This window comes from Monocercomonoides exilis (genome assembly GCF_001643675.1).
Source record: "Monocercomonoides exilis strain PA203 chromosome Unknown scaffold46-794033, whole genome shotgun sequence".
Taxonomy (NCBI): Eukaryota; Preaxostyla; order Oxymonadida; family Polymastigidae; genus Monocercomonoides; species Monocercomonoides exilis.
The window spans coordinates 30,658-50,558 of NW_027150591.1; the positions used below are offsets into that span (position 1 = coordinate 30,658).

General features: G+C 35.7%; 4 protein-coding genes across 4 annotated transcripts; all 4 read right to left on the reverse strand.

Moving 5' to 3' along the window:
• Positions 1-3,896: 3,896 nt before the first annotated feature.
• On the reverse strand, positions 3,897-5,501 carry MONOS_12265 (putative Protein tyrosine and serine/threonine kinase; the record flags this gene model as incomplete). Its single annotated transcript, XM_067864872.1, has 1 exon — positions 3,897-5,501. One exon carries the CDS (start codon positions 5,499-5,501, stop codon positions 3,897-3,899), a length of 1,605 nt encoding a protein of 534 aa, XP_067721503.1.
• A 69-nt stretch (positions 5,502-5,570) lies between these two features.
• On the reverse strand, positions 5,571-10,856 carry MONOS_12266 (uncharacterized protein; the record flags this gene model as incomplete). Its single annotated transcript, XM_067864873.1, has 1 exon — positions 5,571-10,856. The coding sequence occupies exon 1, from the start codon at positions 10,830-10,832 to the stop codon at positions 5,571-5,573; it is 5,262 nt and encodes a 1,753-aa protein (XP_067721504.1). The 5' UTR covers positions 10,833-10,856.
• Positions 10,857-12,268: 1,412 nt separating this feature from the next.
• Positions 12,269-15,878, reverse strand: MONOS_12267 (uncharacterized protein; the record flags this gene model as incomplete). Its single annotated transcript, XM_067864874.1, has 1 exon — positions 12,269-15,878. Exon 1 carries the CDS (start codon positions 15,863-15,865, stop codon positions 12,269-12,271), a length of 3,597 nt encoding a protein of 1,198 aa, XP_067721505.1. The 5' UTR covers positions 15,866-15,878.
• Positions 15,879-15,905: 27 nt separating this feature from the next.
• Positions 15,906-18,179, reverse strand: MONOS_12268 (uncharacterized protein). The gene is made up of 2 exons (XM_067864875.1): positions 17,885-18,179; positions 15,906-17,773 (listed from the first exon to the last, which is right to left on the reverse strand). The coding sequence occupies exons 1-2, from the start codon at positions 18,113-18,115 to the stop codon at positions 15,950-15,952; spliced, it is 2,055 nt and encodes a 684-aa protein (XP_067721506.1). The 5' UTR covers positions 18,116-18,179; the 3' UTR covers positions 15,906-15,949.
• Between the last annotated feature and the right edge of the window lie 1,722 nt (positions 18,180-19,901).

Below are 19,901 nucleotides of genomic sequence, written 5' to 3' on the forward strand. Positions count from 1 at the left end.
TCATTCCTGCGCGCAGATATTCATCCATCTCGCGAAAAAAAAGAAGAAAATCACATAAAGTTTATAAAAAAAGAATAAAAGATAAACTTTTAGGATTTCAGGGGGGAGGGGCAAAAATTTTCAACGAAAATTTGAAAACCCTTAAATTTGTGTATCATAAAAGTGATACGCAGGGGGTGTTATTTTTAAAGAAAATAAAGGCATTTTCTGATGGGAAAGAGTCCCACCCAATGGCCGACGCGCCACACAGCAAAAGTTCGGTCGCTTTCGCTCCCCGCCCTTTTGCCGCGTTTGTCGCGCGGCCCCCACCCCACGTGCCTGTTTCTTCCTTATTCCTTAAATTTTTTCTCCTCTTTTTTCTATTTTTGGGGTGTCAGAAACTTTTTTGAAATTATCAATTTTTGAATCAAAAAATACTTCAAAGAAATGATAACTTAAGCAATGTGCAATCATGATAATCATGATAAACACATGCTATCATCATCTTTGAAGATGTTTCTTTCTTCTCATTTGTTGGAGTCAGAAACATTTTTGGAAATCATAAATTTTTGACCCCCAAAATCGTTATCCTTGAGTCTATTTTTTGATTCAAAAATAAACTTCAAAGAAATGATGATGTGACCAACTAGATTAATGTCATCATCTTTTTGAAGATGTTTCTTTCAACTCCTTAAAAGGAAGAATAGAAACTTATTTTTTGAAATTATTTATTTTTGACTCATAAAAGTTTCATCCTTTATGACTTTTTCCCACATTGGATTCCCTCAAATTCCCATTTATTTTTTCCTTTCCCAAAATGTATTTGGGGGGTAGTACTTCATCCATGGTATTATTAAGGCTTTCCAATCATCCGTCCTTAAAGTTTTTTTTTCAATGTTTTTATATTCAATCATTCATACGTTAAATCCCTTCAAAAGGTTTAAGAGAATATCTATGAATTTTAAAACATTTACTTGTGGGGTTAATAAATTTAACGGACTTTTTTTTTCGTTTCCTACTTAGTCATTTAAAAATATCGGACAATATTCAGAGTTAAGCCTCAGTAAATCGTGCAAACAAAACACTCTGAGACGCACAGCCCTCTGATAACTCGGATTCGTCTAATCCGTCCTTCTCGGGCATGACCCCTTTACCAATACTCTCATTTATCTTTACAATAGCCAGGCATATGGTCCAGCGAATGAAACGATTAATTCCAAACTAATGAAATCCGTTTTAATTACATTCACCTTATGTTTTTATTGGACCAACCGTTCCGGCCAAATCTTTCAAAGGCGGTACAACCAATCCTTCAAGATCCTCGACTTGGAAATAAAATATTACAATTTCCTTATAAATTTACTCCCTTGTAAAGCAGTATAATATAGAATCTCAGTCTATATACCAGCTTCCATCCACAAGGCATTTAAAGGAGATACAAGACCCATCACATTATATTCTAGTCATATATGTTATTCTACAGCTCACCTGGAAGATATGACCCCATTTACACACATCCCTTTTACAGGATCTTCCCTTATCCAATCGTCGCCGACCGTAGATAGGAGGGTTGTCAATATCCTCGATGGCCATGGTCTTAATTTCCATATCTCTATTTTTATCTTTTTCACTAAAACCCTTTTTAACAAAGGCATGCCCAGGAGATTATCAATATAATCCTTCAATTGTCATATTAGCTAAATTCTCTGGAATAGATTCTGACTTAGAGGCGTTCAGTCATAATCTAACGTATGGTAGCTTCGCGGCACTAGTTTCTCAACTAACCGCAAATGCCAATTATACGATTCTAGGGTTCCTCTCGTACTTACTAGAATTACCATCTTGACAATAATTACACAATATCAGTAGGGTAAAACTAACCTGTCTCGCGACGGTCTAAACCCAGCTCACGTTCCCTGTTAGTGGGTGAACAATCCAACACTTGGCGAATTCTGCTTCGCAATGATAGGAAGAGCCGACATCGAAGAATCAAAAAGCAACGTCGCTATGAACGCTTGGCTGCCACAAGCCAGTTATCCCTATGTCCCCTCACTCACATGTTACAAAGGGGATAACTTTTATTTTATAACTTGACATGACCCTGGCTGATTTGGAGGATAATTCATATAAATAAACATGCATGGTGGACTAGAGGATGTTGATAGGTGGCATTGTTGACAGACCTCCCTTTGTCGAGAAAAAAAATATTTTCTGTTTTGACTGAAAAATGACTGAAAACACATTGAAAAATTCATATCTCCACAAATACTGAAGATATTAACCTGATATAATTACTATAAACAGTAGAAGTTATTGCCAACATAATACATATTCTAATTTGAAATGAAAATTCTGAGTCAAATTAATAAAAATTCATTTTATCTCATATTCTGTGATAATCTGAGTGAAGAAAAGTCAATAAATGTGAATAATTTGTAATTTTCCGAATTTTTTCTGTGTTTTAAAAGATCACCGATAATTCATAACTAAGATGCGGGTGAAAGGATTTGGCTCAATTCCCCTTCCCAATCGAAATACATAATATTTTGTGTGTCGAAATTTAAGCCGATATAAAATCAAAAAATTTATTTGAAAAATCAGAAGTCCAAATATATATTTATAAAATGAATTGAATGTTGAATCGTCAGGATTGCAAAATATTTCACTTCAAAAAACTAGGTCTTATATTAAAATAAGGGAAAAAATATGAATTCAAAATGAACAGAAATGTTAAGACAATAGTTTTTGACCATTATCTCCAAAGAAACCTGTTGTTAATCGTCGAAAAAACTTTCAAAATATCCTGTATTTTCATAGTAAAATAATTGTATTATCACACAAATTTCTATGGAATGAAATTTTTTTGCGAAAGTTCACTACTTGGGGGAAAATATGGACTTTCAAGCTTTTTTTGCACAAGGCATTGAAAAATTGCTTCACTGATAACTTTGTTTCGCTTTCTCGGATTTCAAAATAAATTATATTTTCAGATTCGTAAATAGGTATCGTTGAAATCATAACATAAAGGTTTTCAATATTTCACGAATGTCGAAAAATGAATTTATTTTTAACGTGTTTTTTGATTAAAAAAAAACAATGAAAAGTTCATAATTTTTTAATGAAAATGTCTGAAGTGAAATATTTTGCCCCACTTGTTTTTAATGTTCTGACTAGGTTTGCATATAAATCCGACTGGTCAAGATTATGTTTCGCTTATTCCTTTCATTTGTGCAAAACGCACATTTGTTCTAATTCTAACCCGAGGCCAAAACCTTACCCTTTTCCCCATTATCGTCATCGTAAAATTATATTTTTAATTATTTCTCTTTGAAAAATGGGTGTATAAAAATTTTTGAATTGCATTAATAGTGTTCAAATCATCAAAATAATATTTTATGTTAATAATTTTTTCTTATTAACATGACGATTCAATCCGTGTTGTTGCTGAATGTTGAAAAACACTTAATCAATAAAAAAATCAATGGAAAAAAAGTGAATAGTTGCATAAAAAGCAACGAAAATACTTTGATTTACAAAAGAAAATGTCTGCAAATACATTTTGAGAAACAACTGAAAATAACTACTCATATCTATTAACAATCAAAAAGGGAAATACAATCACAAAAGCTTGAAAAACGAAAAAAAAAATGAAAAAATGACAAGCGTAAACAGTTGTTTTGGTGAGTGACTGAATTCAGTGAAATTATACAAACAAATTACAAGCAAGTGGTGAGTGTGTGTGAAAAATGAAATAAAAACTTTTCTCTATAGTAACAAAAAATCAAAAAAGAAAAAATAAATAAAGGGAAAAAAACAATGAACTCCAGATTTCTTTCAAATAATCTCTTCAACATGTCCCTTCATAAAAATTCATTATTTCACCTTTCTCATTTCATTCACCAATTGAAAGCTAAATGTCATTCTTCAATATTTTCGCATTCACTCTTCGCTTCCAAAATGATAATCTTTCCGCTTTTGTTGATCGTATATTGGCTGGATCTCATGCATGTCACATTGATCGCATCTGACATCGTTATCATCGCAGTACCAGCTGGAAAACGCTGAAAAAATTCTCTCTTCAGACTCATCAGTGACGGCCTTTCTGATGGCTCTGCCAAAAGACACCCCTTCACCACATCTTCAAGGCTCGACTGTTCATCCTCCTTCCTCGGCCTCTCCCCATTCACAATCTTCTGCCCTGCTGTCTCTGCCTCGTATTCCCCAAACGGAATCTCCAGTGTCAGACACTCCCACAGCATCATCCCAATCGAAAACACAACAGATTTCTTTGACGCTCCCATCTTCCTGTTCATCAGCAGCTCCGGAGCCTTCCACCTCAAACACTCCTTTTTGAAAACATCATCCTCCTCAAAGGCAGATGAGGGAAGCGAGTCATCATCTTCATCATCATCATCATCACTTGCAGAAGTCGCAATAGTTAACGAAGAGATGGAGGATGAATCTGAATCTGAAGAAGAGCAGTCAGAATGCATCGCAACACAGAACACCATGTGCTCAGAAAACAAAACAATATGTGGACTCAGATTAGATAATGACTGAAGCGGAACTTCACATTCTTCGAAGGAGTGGAGTGCCCCATTCACCACCCAGAACAGGATCTGAGCAGCTGTTATCTCCCTCTCTTCAAGAGTTCCTATTGCCATCTCCTTCTTCTCATTCCTTCCATGAAGCAGCATGAACAGCGAATCCCTCAGATCCACAATCAGCTTCTCATGAGGTGATGAGCAGGCCATCGCATCCACCAGATTCGACATCGAAGATGTGGTTGGACACAGACTCTCTGATCGAACAAATGTTGAATCTGTATCTGTCGTTGAAGTGGATGAAATGGATGGTGAGGGAGTTCGCTTTCTCGACATATCTTCTTCTTCATCTTCCAATTTTTCCAATTCCCAATCAGGAATCTTGTCTGAATCTCTGCCCAATATGTATTCTGTTGAGCCACTCTCAGAGAGAAGATGCTCTGATGACTCCGAGTGTCCCAAGCTTTTCTCATTCGCCCTCTTCTTGATCCTTTCATCATTTTTCTTCTCTGCCTCCCTCTCTGCTCTTCGCCACTGCTCCTCTGGAGACATCTCCATCGTCACCATCTCAAACGCCTTTGGATCTTTTCTAATATTATCATTCACGATCTCTCTCAAATCTTCTGCTTCATTTTTAATCTTCTTCCACCGAACAATGAATATAATTGATACAATAAGAACAATCAATAATATAACAACAAGAATAATAACAATGATCGGCCATATCGATTTTCCTTCATTCCCACTTTCAACTATCCTTTCATCTCCTTTTGATTGAGGTTCACTTCTGTTCTTCAGAACGAATGAATTTGTTGATGAAGGAGAACTTGAGTTCCCAAACAAAATATGAACGCTTACCTCTATTTCATCTCCACAACTGCTAATAAGATCTTTCGCAACGCTTCCTTCAACTTCTCTTTCTGATATAAACCCATTTGTATCAAAATCGTGTTTTTCAATCTCTTTCTCTTCTCCCATCCTCTTCACAACTGAGAATGACAGATTGCATGGAAGCAGAAGCTTCCGTTTGAACACCACCTCCATTTCTTATCCTTTCTCCCTTGCTTCAACGCTTTCCAACACAGGAATGAAGAATGATGAATCCCTTTCGGAAGCAATTCCTTCAAAACTGCACCCTTCATTCAACATCCAAAGTGATGTATTTCTTTCCAATCCATCCCCTCCTTTCAAACTCCTCACATTCAACGTTCCAGAATCTGAACATATGATATTTCTTCTCAATGATGGATATCCCTCAATTGATGGATTATTGTTCAAAAACTCTCCTTTCTCAATCACAATATTTCCTCCACTCATTGTTATTCCTCCTTCCGGTGTATTCGATATTGTTGTATCTTTCATCAAAACAGAACTCTTGGTGATATCAACAAGAGATCCATCCCATCTGCACATCTCTTCTTCCTCATTCAAATATTGTTCATTTCTTTCATTTGAATTCCCATCAAAAATGCAACTGTCCATTTTCACATCCAGACAATCCTCCACTTTCATCAATTTCCCTTTTGTTGTCTTTGATCCGACTCCACCCATTGTGCAGTTTGTCAATTGCATCGTCTTTTTCATTGACAAACAAGATATCATTGTTTCTTCACTTCGTTCAACTGAAATGTTTTCAGTAACCAATCTGTCAATATTCAATTGCCCACATTCAGTAATATCCATCAGAGAAGTTTCAACTGTTGAATTGAAAATCATTAATAAATAAATAACTGATGGAAGAGAAGACGAAAGATATAATGCAGATTTATGAAGAATGAGATTTGATATTGCACATTCATCAAGTTGTAATTCTCCTTTTACCATATTAATGATGTGAAATGGAATAGTTGCATATTCTGCATTTACACCTTCTGTTGATTGTTTTGAGTCAAATGAACAATTCACAATTTCAAGAATCCCTTCCTCTGGTGATATCAGTGATTCATGCCAAGATATGAAATTCGAATCAAACGTAAAGTTCACTCTCACCAATGAAACTGTTTCTCTTGTTGAAATCAATTCCCTTCTTGTTTTTTCAATCCCTGAATTCACTTCAATTTCACATTTTTCCCTGTTCTTCGAGCTCAAACTCATCTCATTCAGTTCTATCTCTCCACCTATCATGCTCTCTTCGATAACAATCATCACGCTCATAAAATCTGAAGTCAGATGCACCAATCCATGCTCAATTGAATCACATGGAAGAGCATATGTTCCACATTGTCTGTCATTCGTTCCATTCATCCTTCTCACAATGATTGTGTCACTCTGATGAATTGTCACAAATCCAATCAGATTCGTATCGGTTTGATGATCGCATTCATCTCTTCCATATATCGCATTAATTCGTGAATAATGATTCTCTCGAAGATCAAACTGAAATTGACTTTCATTGATCTGCGATGTGATATTGAAGCATTCAATGAAAATATCATTCCCCACTCTTGCCTCGTTGTCTCTGAACTTCATCCCCACATATGAAAAATCCAATTCCCCTCTTTCCTTTGTTGCCAAATACACTCCTCCTCCTCTTCCCGAACTGAGACTGCAGCTGCAATGGCTAATTGTCGAGTCAATCATCTTCATTGAACCAGATGCACACAATGTGAAGAATGATGATCCTCCTTTTTCACTCAATTCTGCTTTGTCTTCTGTGATGTTGCTATCATTCACAACCAAACAAATATTTTTCTCGCTCTTTGATTGCAGAATGCTTGGTCCATTGTTGCTTCTCTTCATTCCTGAGATTGAGGAATTGTTAATTTGGAGATTTATTTCCTCGCCTCCTTCATTTACCTTTGTTGTCAATTCAGTTCCTTTGATCAGAAGAAGACATCCTCCACTTTCATTCAACGATTTCACACGAACATTCTTCAACTGGCAAGAAACTACAGAATCATGAATGACAAAAATGCTGTTTCCAACATTGCACGATTCCATCAACAAATCTTTCACTTCCACATTTCCTCTAATCGCATTCACAAATACACAATCAAATCCATTGTTCATTCCTGCTTCTGAATGGAATGCACATCCAGTTATCATCAAATCTCCAATACTATTTGAAATAATCGTTTTGGCTGAGTTGTCAAATCTAGATGTCAGTTGGAGTTGGATACTCGTCAATTCAAGATGAATATCATTCACCATGAAATATTCTAGTTGACTTCCAATTGTTTTTTCAAAATTCAAAGTTGCTTTCGTATCTTCTTCTCCCATTGATGGAGCCTTTTTGATCTGATAATTGGACAAGTTGAATGAATCTCGAATGAAAGTTGATCCTTCAATCTGAATTGTTTTATTTCCAATATCCTTTTTCATGTTTTTCATCCCTTTCCACATCGTGAAACATGGCTCTTCCTCACTTCCACATCTTGCAACATCAAATCCTTCTGATGAGATAAATATCTCAAAGGAGCTGTATGGAATCAGAAACATAAATAAATCTTTGTTTGAATGATAGCTATCACTTCCAACAATCAGAGTTTTATCATCCTTCATTGAGGAGTATTCAAAGGCAAATGAAACATTTGTCACAGTCTTGTTCAGATCAGCTGCTGAAATGAACATGTTCTTTCCATATTCTGCCTCATTTTTCTCAAATACAAGAGTATCTGATAACTCAAACAATGCATTTGCATCAGTCAGATGCAGCATCACCCCTCCTCCACATCCACTGCACTTGCACTGTTTAAATGTTGTTGTCCCTCCAGTGTGCGACGTTGAATCTCCAATAAGAATCTTACTCGATGCTTCCTCCAACTCAACCTTTATCCCTCCGCCATTCCCACTTTCGCAAAAGCACCCTTCCATTGTAGTATTCCACACAACAAATGTTTCTCCTGCCTTCACACTTTTTGCTATCGCCACTCCATCTCCTGTTGACCGATTCACATTCTGAATTATCAAATTTCCCAGAAGACTTTCTCCAGATGTTGATCCTGCTGATGAAGGCTCGGCAAACAGAGGTTGACTCATTATCATATTTCTGATCTCAACATCACTCATCCTCAATTGTGACAGATCCATCACAAATATCGATGCTGATATTCCACTCTCTCCATTAACACTTGACAAGATCTCTACATCCTCCAGCGAAAGAGTCCCGTTCCCATCAGAAACAACAAACACATTCGGAGATGAACTTCCCGTCGAATTGTGATCGATCCCCATATGCCCCATCTCCAGTTGACCAGTAGATATGGTAAACAGTGTTGTCGAAGTCGAAGAAAGAGAATTCATCCCAATCACACTCGCTGTCTTCCCTCTTCCAACTATCGAAATCCTCTTTTCCCCAACACTGATCGTCTTCTCTTCGCTCACATGCTTTCCACTTAGCAACGTTATTGTGGAGATCAGCCCCAATGTGCTTGCCCCTACCGCATTCCCCACAGTCTTGCAAGGAGCAGACTCACTCATCCCACAAAGATTACTCGAATCGCTTCCACCCACCCCAACATATCTATCCTTCATCCCCTTATTCAGCCAATCCTTCTTTTCTGTTTCCTGAATCAAGTATTTGGTTGATTGTAAATATGCATAACATATTCTTTTCTCATTGCTATTCGTTGTGTAAGATTCATAAAACGGGTTATTCGATGAGAAGAGATTGTATCGATCTTGAAAATACACATCATGACCATACGGAGTTTTATTAGTGCAACTGCAATCGTGGAAGAAGAAGAAATAGCAATGAAGCTTGCTGCTTGGAGCTGTTGATTGACTCGTATAAAAATACAATCCTCCACCATGTGTCGATGCGTTACACGAAATAAACTGCACGCTCCGCATTTTGAATTGAGTCGGAACATTGTAACAATACATCCCTCCACCAGCAATGCTTGAAAGTGTGCATGAAGTGAACGAACAGTCAAAAATATATGCATTCACATCATTGTCATTTTCTGTTTCAATGCACTCAGTTCCTAAAGTGTTGAAATTTTCGATGTAAAGACCTCCTCCAATTCGATTTGCTTTGCATTTCTGGAACTTGCATCCACTGATCCTGGCACAATACGAAATTGATTCAGCATAAAATCCTCCTCCTATATTATTTTTTGCTGTGCAAGAATTGAATGAGTTGTTCTCAACCTTGACTGAATTTATTGTGGAACACATAATACCTCCCCCAGCATAGTTTGCATAGCGGTTGTTGAAAGAACAAAATTTCACTGAAAGCGTTCCTGAAGCCTTGTTATACATGTAAATCGCCCCTCCGCTCGATATCCCATCTGAATAAGAATTACTTGTCCCAGTTGCATTTGAGCCATTCCATTCGCACCAAGTGAATGAATTCGTTAAATCTGTTGAAACTTGCTGTCTCCCTGGTTTCGAAGGATTCTCTGCACTCCCTGTATATTCAACATTCCGAGACCGATAACATCTGACAAAAGAGGTGTTCGAAGCAGAAAATGACGATGAGGGGCTGTTGAGTGAAGGGGCAATGCCCCCATCATAAACATCCCACACTGATGAAAATGAGCATCCACTCATCAAAAACGATGTTTGACTCAGCCCTTCACTCAGATGTGATGTTTTCAGTGGTTTTGTGGAGATGTTGAAGAATCCTAATTGGTAAAGACATACAAAGTGCCATGAGAAGAATGGAGCTGAAGACACATAAAAAGAAGAGAAATGAGAAGAGCAAACAGAAACATGGCATTTCTCTGAAATCTCTCCTTCCACTTCTTTTGAAGAGAAAAGTGGTGGAAATATTTGTTCAGTCGAGGTTAAAGACGATTTGAGGGAAATGTTGGTAAACAATCCACAGCTCCCACAGAAATCAAAGGGGGATGTTTCTCTCTCAACTCCAATCACGCATCCACTCATCTCAACAAAACTTCCATCCGATGCCCTGAGCACACTCTCCTCATCCATTTCCCTCAATCCCAATAAATTCAGTTTCATTGATGAATTGACCACAACAACACTTCCCTCAACCCAACTCCCACCACACACACCCTCCTTTTCCCATATTTTCCTCTCATCACAAAAATCCCATTTTTGAGCTTTCCCAATCTCTCTTCTTCTCCCATTCCATTGTTTTGTGAATTTCTTCATCATTCTCTCTTCTTTCCAGGTTTCTCCAACTCCACCTTCTTTTCCTTCAACATGTGCATCAAATAAATTGCCATCTCCAATTTTGTTATTTTGAGCCTTCTCTGACCATGTGCCTTCAGAATAATCACATTTTCCTTCTTTCATTGTTTCTTCTCTAATTTCTGTTCCATAACTTGCAGCACCATTGCACACGCACCTCACGCAAATAATCCATGCACAATAAAATATTCCTGACACTGCCACGACCATGTCTCTCAAATTGTTTTCTTTTCTTTTTTCTATTACAAACTAATATGGGCACTTCAAAAATAAAACATATAACTTTTGCTGAATATCATATTACTATATGAAATAAAATATTTTCGTTTGTTTGTTTTCTCTTTTTATTTATGATCCGATGAATAATAGAGAATGATTCATCCATTTTTGTTGATGTTCTGATATTTCAGCCATCACTCTCCGTTCAGCGATAACTGCCTCCGAGATGGAACAACACATGATTTGGAGCATATAATTTTGCTGGCTGTATTTTCATGAGAAAAGGCAACAGGGATGGAAATGAATGATATTAAGATTGGTTTAACAGATGAACAGAAGAGGTATGAGCGATGGAAGTTTTGTGATTCTGCGCCACATGAAAATGTATGTCTTTTGGTGGATTATTTGTGATATTTTTATTTGAAGAGATTTTCGATGTTTTGAAAGAAATGATTGTTTTTGCCTCGATTGGCTGAAATGGACACTTTTCACAGAAGGGATGGGATGCATGGAACAAGGTTATATGAGCATTTGGGTTGGATTTTTGATGTGATTTTCTCACAGATAGAGAGGGAATTTCAGTTCAAGGGGAAAAGGCCGAATGGTTGAATGAATGAAAATGGATGTTATTTGTTGATCAACAGAGTAGCAAGAATGGATGCAATTTGCAATTTTCTTTTTAATTCAGCGAATTTATTTGTTACTGGTTTTTGAAAAAATGATGAACAAAGCGATAAAATTGAGGGGAAAAACTTTTTCAGTTCACGCAACTGAAATATTACTTCTGAACATGTTAACATTTCAAAAAACGACATTTGAGTTTGAGCATATTAACTTAAGCATTTAATTAAATTGCCACATTCACAGCAGTAATAATGTTATCAAAAACTCAAACTTCATATTTTTTTTGGAGATAAAATCATATTGATAAAAACAAAATTGTATTTCATTCATTCGAGATTTTTAAAGTTTGCATCAAAATTATTGAACATGCATTTACTAAAAAAGGTAAATTGTGAAACAAAAATCACAAAATTTTAACAGTGGAATAAAAGTTAAATTGGAAATATTGTCCAATAATAAGAAATCATTTAAAAATTATGTGTGTTATAAAATTAAGAACGAGAAATTTTCTTCTCAAACACAAATTTTATAAATTAAACTTTTAATTATTCACGAGTAAACGAAACAATAATAAATATATATACAGAAATACACGCAGCTAAAAAATTTTGCTGCTCTTAAAGATGTTTCTAATGAAAAATATATAATATTTTTCAAAAAAAAAGTCGAACTAATAATGATAAAATAAAATGCATCATTCAAATTAATATCCACTAAAAAATACTAAAAAATGGTCATGCAACTCCTTGCAGCCAAAAAAATGAGAAAAAAAGACGATACACTCATTTAAAAATGATCGATTTTCATCGCCAGGGCAAATTATTGTTGTTCCCAATTTCAACATTTTTTCCTTCATTGAAGCCTAACGCATAAGTAGCATCCACAAACGTGATATCTTCATCAGTAAAGTGCACATCAAATAGTGAAACAAATATTCTCTTCCCGGCTGCTTTTACTGCATCGTTTTTTGAGAGAAGTTGGTCCCCAATCAATGTCAGCCTCTGTCTCAATAGCAAATGCTCTCTTTTATGCTTCTCTATCCCTTCGTAATTCTTTACAACCATTTCTCTTTCTTCTTCATTGAACACTTCAAATACGGTTGATGAAAGTTGAAAAAAAGTCGCCATTAATGTTTCGTAATGTTCGTTCTCGTTAATTGATGAAAGCAATTGCTGAGCATTTTCAAGAATTGCCTCTCTTCCTTTGTCGAATGAGTCGTGCCCTGTCACCATCGACGGCATCATTTCAATCTCTTTTTCACCTTCTGCAATTGGGAGCAATTTACGCAACTTTCCAGACACGTTTTCAATGTGCATGTTTTCCCTAACCCATGTAAGTCCATTTCCGAACATGGAAACTTGAAACATGATGTAAAAGAAGACAATTGCAGCAACCAAAATAGTTACCGATTCTTTAACTTCCGTCTTTCCTTCTGTTAAGATCATGTTTGTCATTTTGTTAATTCCCCCAATTATATCATTTCGAAGAGCATTTAAAACAAAGCGCGCTTCCGGGTTGAGAAACGTGATATCATCAACATCCATCTTGGAAATCTTCTCCAAATTTATCCTCATTCGCGCCAATAGTGTGGTAAGCCCATAAATACTTCCTTTCACTCCATACATACGAAACGGATCCTGAGAACAATCATCGGAATTTGCGAGAAAGCAATCGACCTCCTTCATCAGCGTCTCTTTATTAAACTTGGTCTTCATTCGAGTGACGGGAACTGAATCGTAGGTGAAATCGTTTGTCAGTGTATAATCTGAATCTCCGAAATGGCAATCAAGATGAACTGCTTCAAAATACTTTGACATCGGAACAAGCATGTCGCGTGCAGTGACTTGAGAACCAGAGCAATGAGAAGAGTTGTGCATGACTGGATTGTATGATCTTGGAAACTTGATTGATTGGTCGGTTTTCAGCATCGGTATCGGTTGCAAAATAGATGTCAGCAAAAATTGGATTTGGAGCAGAATCGAAGCACGCATTCCAGATAAAATGATGTTGGCAGATGTTGGTTTGTAGCCAGTAACATAGACACTCACCAAAGCGACTGCGGTTGAGATTGCATGAATTCCAAGAATCATAGAAAGAACAGTTGTGATAATGATTTTTTTTGTGACAGGACTTGGTAACTGCTTGTATGCAAATGCATATTTCTCAATTTCCTTTTCCATCCCTTCTTCCCAAGCTGTATCCTCAATAGCGTTTCTGATCAACCCCATCCGCCTGTTTTTTTCTGCATCTTCGTCATCATATTCGTAAAAAGTGTATTTTGAATTGGCAACGTTATTTTGTTGTTGGAGGTGTTGTTGCTGATTATGCATAAGTGCTTCATTGGTATCTGATATGTTTCGCTCTGTTTTCATATAAATATCGTTAACCACTAAAATTGGGGATGGCACTTCGATCTGAGGAAGTGGCAGATTCTTCCTATATGCCAATGTACTGTTTTGCTGGAATTGAATTGTTGGTGAAATAGGAGACATGATATGTATTGAATTTGGTGTTGAACTGGTTCCTTGTTCTAATATTGTTTGATGAGTGGAGATCGAGCCAGTAGACATTAGCCCGTTATGAGACTGATTCGCATTCTCAGAAAAGAAAGAAAGTGACACTACCTGCGATTGTGAAGCATTGATTAAGTCATCGTTCTGATTAATAACAAGCGGTCTTCTCACGTACACACTAGAATTTGTGTTTGTTCCCAAAATCGGGTTAAATTGAATCTTTGATGTGCTTCCTTTCTGAATTGTATTTGTTCCAACTGTTCTAGCATCTTCATCTGTACCATTTGTTAAACAGCTCCATTGATCAGCAATTGGAACCTCGTTTGCATTGAACTGCGAACGATCAGTAGGTGAAGCGTCATTCTTCGAATGATTAGATTGAACTTCCGAGACCATACCTCTAGCTTCTGTTTTCGCCTTTCTCAAAAAAGAATCATTGTTTGATGGCAATGTTTGTGATGATATTCTTGTTCCAATATTCTGTTCAGTCATTTCGATTCCATTAACGTTATCTTTGGTTGAAATTGGGGATTGTAATTGAAATTGTAATCCTGGAGTTGAAGGCGTTGAAGGAGTTCTTTCTCCAAATGGTGATCTCAAAGATGATAACGAAAATGGTGTATCAATAGTCGATTCCTTAGAAGACTCAGCTCCAGAAATCATTGAAGATACTGATTTTGTATTAGAGAGTTCAATTTTCTGTGCGTTTTGCTTCAGAAAAGCTTTCCTTTCCTGCTGCGATTCCATCGAGGCTTGTCGCACGCTCATTGAGTTTGAGTTTATTTCAGTCAGACTCGAATCATTCATGAAAGGCGTCTGAATAGAATTACACGCAACTTTCTTTGAATTATTATTTGGCATGCTTTCTTCAATGTCTTCATCAAAAAGCAGCATTCCAACTTCATCCCATTTGTCGTATTTGTTGTTGCAGCAGCTTTCGCAGGACTTCATGTCTTGGAATTGGTTCAGTGATTGATTGATTGTAAAATCATTGAAAGTATCATCGTCTCTCAAAAGTCTGCGTATTACACTCTGCATTTTGTTCTTCGGTACATCAAGCATTGATTGATACGCCCTCATCCGATTCATCACCGCTCTTCTGGTGAATATAATAAAGATGGCAAGCCGTGCAACTGTAAGAGGAGAAAGGAATGTGATGATTATCAAAACAAAAACCGTTATTATCTTGTTGCAATCTGCATTCATAAGTTCGAAATAGTAAATGATTACTCTTTTAGCGCCATCTAATATTGGTACAGGACAGTTGAATACCAGATACTGGATATTTGCTATGTATTCCGGATCCTGCGGACGTGAAGATATGTTTGAAAGATGCAGATGATGAGTGATCTGCGAAATCATAGCGATAACCTCCAACATCGATGAAGAGTGAAGGATCTGTCTTTTGGTGTTTATCACTTCCTCCACATTGCCGTCTTGTTGTGTCTCGTTTTTTGTGGTGATTGAGAATAAATACGTGCTGATATCTGCTGTTTCCCATACCTCCAAATTTGTGGTCGATTGATGTATTCGATCAAGCATCGATGCCAGACTGTCTGACGTGTCCTCCAACATCTTCATCAGCTCCTTCTTCTGCACCATCGTTGAAGTCCACTCGTCTGTGGCGATCGGGTCGGTAAAGTTGTACCTTTTGTCGTATACAAAGAAGTTGTACCCGATTGCTGCTGATCGGGCAGAATGGTATGATAAATCGCAGACATTCCTCAGTATTTCCAAATTGTGCTGATACGTGTTCGTCATTATTACATATACAATAAGTCCAGCGATTAGAACAAATATTTCTATAAAATGAGAAGATATAACTGTAAACTTCAATTCGGTGATGTTATTTTCATGAGTTCCGTTCTCAGTATGCCTTCCCATCATCAAATCGACAATCATTGCCTCTTTCTTTTTCTTTCTTCTCTTTCTTTGACTCATCAAGTGGTTCCTTCCGGTATTATTTGAAGATTAATTCCAATGTACCTCGTTACTCGCAAGAGTTTCGTGCTTACCATCTAAATTCCGCAGATCATAAGAAGAAGAATTCGTTCCATCTTTGTGATCAATTCTTTTGTTTGTGTTTGTTCCCTCATAAACACTCCCGGCGGTCGCTTCTAAGTTACCGCATTTTACTGTACCAACATAATTAGATTCACACTCATTATTGTCGTCATCTCTTGTTCTCATTTTCCCGTTTCTGCTTCCGTGGTCTATCTGATTGCAAGCTTCGTATACATCACCCGTTTCAAACGAAGCATCATGAAGCCCCATTGTGCGTGTATGTGTAATTGAATCACCTCCACCAAATGAATCCTCTTCAATCAGTTCTGCTCGATTCAAAATCATCTCTGCTTCGTCTTCATCATTGTAGATGTCCAGCAGCAGTCGCGCATAGCTCCGTAGCACACCTGCATTCTGCCCGTGTGAAGCAATTAGTTCTTCATAGCTCTTTCGTGCAATGTCTTCGCTCTTCACAATAGAATTCATAAAAACAGGAATCGATTTGTAATAAGGCTGAATCGCAGTCACATTCTCAAAAAAGTCCTTCATAGATCCCACTGCAAGCTCGTGGTGCTTCTCCGCTGTTGCCAAAAGAGACGTAAAGGCAAATGAATTCATGCCACTTACTCCGTTTCCTCGATTATCTCTGTTTACCCTTCCGCCATTTTCTTTTGCTTTGCAGAACAACAAAAAGCTCAGAAACAATCCAGGAGACATCGTTAGTGCTTTTCTAATGAGCGTGTGGGCTTTCATGTTGTTTTTGCGGAAGGCAGCAAAAAATGTTGCATACTGAAAGCACAGCATGCTGTTGTTCGGATTAGTCTTTAGTGCCTGTGTGTACACATAATCAGCAAATGTCAAATGGATTAAAGAGCTATATTCTTTCCTTTGCACAAAGCGTAACGATGGCTCGACTCCTTCTGGCTTTTTCAGTGAGGGAAGAGCCAAAGATGGGTTTTTAGAGCAAATCTCAGATATCTGGCTTTCAAAGTCTATCAAAAAATACTTTCTCTCTCTTTTCTTAAGGCCAATTTTCGGTAGCAACACTGAACACAAAACTATTCCAACGATCAATCCAACAACTTGAAGAATAATAGTAATTACCCAATTATGAGTGGCACCTTCAATTGCAAATCCAATTTCATCAATAAGTCTTAAGCATCCAAACAAGCACCATTTGCTCGCCATCAGCAAGTTTCCATTAAGTTTGTATATGGGCTGAATATAAACAAAATATATTATCAAGACCAGAGAAGTTCCCACAGTAACCACCCCACGCCAGAAAGGCCATTCTATCAGCGTCCTCATCGCAAAAATGCATCCAAATACAAGAGACGAATCCACCGCTTGCCACAGCCCACTTGGCGATGACCATAATCCTCCGTGCTTAGGATTGTGATTGAATATCATATTGTTTATTAAAAATGAAGATATTAATAGAAAACAAAGTGCAACTATTGCCATAATTAATCCCAAAATTGATAATAAATTGCCAGAACAGCTGCCTTCAAATCCTCGATGAATCATTTGTCCTTCGAATTTATAACAATCAAATGCAGTTATGCATAATGAAGTTAACGGGATAAACAAAACGGAATATGTAAAGTCCACAATCCAACGCAAAAGTGAAATAATCCATGGCTGTGAACCAGAAATTACGACTTGGAAGGCTGCTACAGTTGCTAAATACAGACTAAGCAATATAAAATAACCAACGCATCCCATGGCTGCAATCTGTATAAAATTTCCTGCAAGATATCCAAGAGATGTTCCATCAGGAAAACAAATGTACTTTCAAATGAAAGTATTTAAAATTCACATAAAAAACATTTGCATTAAATTATGATTGAAAAAATGAAATATAAATCACAAATCATAAATTTTTCAATGAAAAACGAATACCTTGGAAATTTTATTCACTTCTTGTGTGGAAATATCAACTCGAAAGAAGCTGAGTGTTACCATTTGAAGCGCTGTAAATGCCCATACAAAAATTTCCCATCTCTGATTTGGATGCTTCGGCTGATGGTAAAGAGGAAAAAGAATTGAAAAACTAATTGTTTCGAGTTTGCTGAATCCTTCTGCAAGAGAATAATCAATTATCATTCCACTGGACACTGAACTCATGGACATGCCCCCTTCGCTTATTATTTGGACCGCTCTTCAAACAGACACAAAAATTCAACTGTCTTATTTTTAAATGATCTTTATCCATAATTTTAAACTTTCATTTATTTATTACGGATATAAATCCTTTTCATTTCACAAAATGAAAGATAAATGGGAAACGAAGGGACACCAAAATCTAATAAAAGAAATATTTCTGAAATTCCTTGATTTTTCATTTGTGAAATAACATATAGCTGATCCTTTTTGAAATCAGACTTTCGTTCGAGTTTTGAACAAAATTTTAATCTCAATGGGATTTTGAAAAAATGTACAAAAACTGTGAATACATGTTAGTTATGATGTTATTATTATAAAATCAAAATTATTTCCAAAATCCCATTGAGATAGAAATTTTGATCAAAACTCGAACGAAAGTATGATTTCAAAAAATGATCAGCCATATGATCCAAAAATGAATTGCAGAAATTACTTACATTCAATGCACCAAAAATAATTCGATTTCGAAAAAATAATTCAATTTTTAAATTCATTTATAACTGATAATTTATATTTATCTTGTGAATGGATTTCAGTAAATTTCAAATTATTATTAAACAAATCTAATACAAAAATTCAAAGCAAACTGTTTTCAAAATTGAAAAAACAAACAAATAAATACTTTGCGGTTATTTTTTAAATTTCAAAAATCACCACTCAAATGATTATTTTATAGAATAATAATTCATTTTTTTGAATAACCTGATGAATAGATCGTATTAACGATTACATTAATTGAATCATTAAAGACAAAAGAAAATATTCCCAATTATTATATTCAGTTCCTTTCATAAATTTTTGAAATTTTTTGATTTTTTTATATGAAAAAGAATTTTTTTTCTTTTCGAATTAACTGAAAATGATAAAAAATGTAAATTAAAATGAATGGTTTGTTTTTTTTCAAATAAAAAGGCATCATTTTTCAAATATTGTCAAACAAAATGTTATTATGAGATAAAAATAAAGAGAATTTCAACCACAAAACACAAGTTATTTTTCCACTTATTTCGAATTTTCCATTTCAAAATTGAATTATTGTTTTCTGAAAAAATAATAAAAATTTTTGCATATTTCTATTAACATGCTTCATTTAAAAATATTTTGAATCTGAGTATTTTCACAGTGTTGAGGTTTTTCATGTGGATTTTTAAAAAGACAATAATCGACATAAAGAAACTGATTAGTTTTATGATGATATTTCTCGAATTTTCAAAACAATTGGCGCAAAAAATTGCACTTTAGGCATTTTCATTGGAAAATAATTCACAATGAATGATTATTTAATAATCTTAAAAGACAAATCAAATGTGTCATTATTTGAAATACGTGCAAGGTCACATAACATTTTGTTTTAATATAAATGATGTTTGTTTAAAAACGAGAAAATTCAATTTATTAAGTAAGCTGATTAAATTTGACACAGTTATGAGTGAAAGAAAGATTAAGTGATAATTGCAAAAAACGCTTGAAAGTCACATTTTCTTCCATTTTTACTCACGAACTTATTGAATATATATTTGTGGCGAATGAGCGAAAATCAGTTGACCGGATAAAAGGAAAAATTCGTTCTTTTGTTGAATTTCAGATTTATCAAAAAATTCAATGTTTAAAGAAAAAGTAATAAAAAATGTCCCTGTTTCGTATCTTAATTTTTAAAAATTCAGATAGTATTTATTCATTGAATTGATTTTTTTAAGTTGCATAATTAAGAAATAACTATCGCTTTTTCAGTTCATAATTGTCACCCATATTA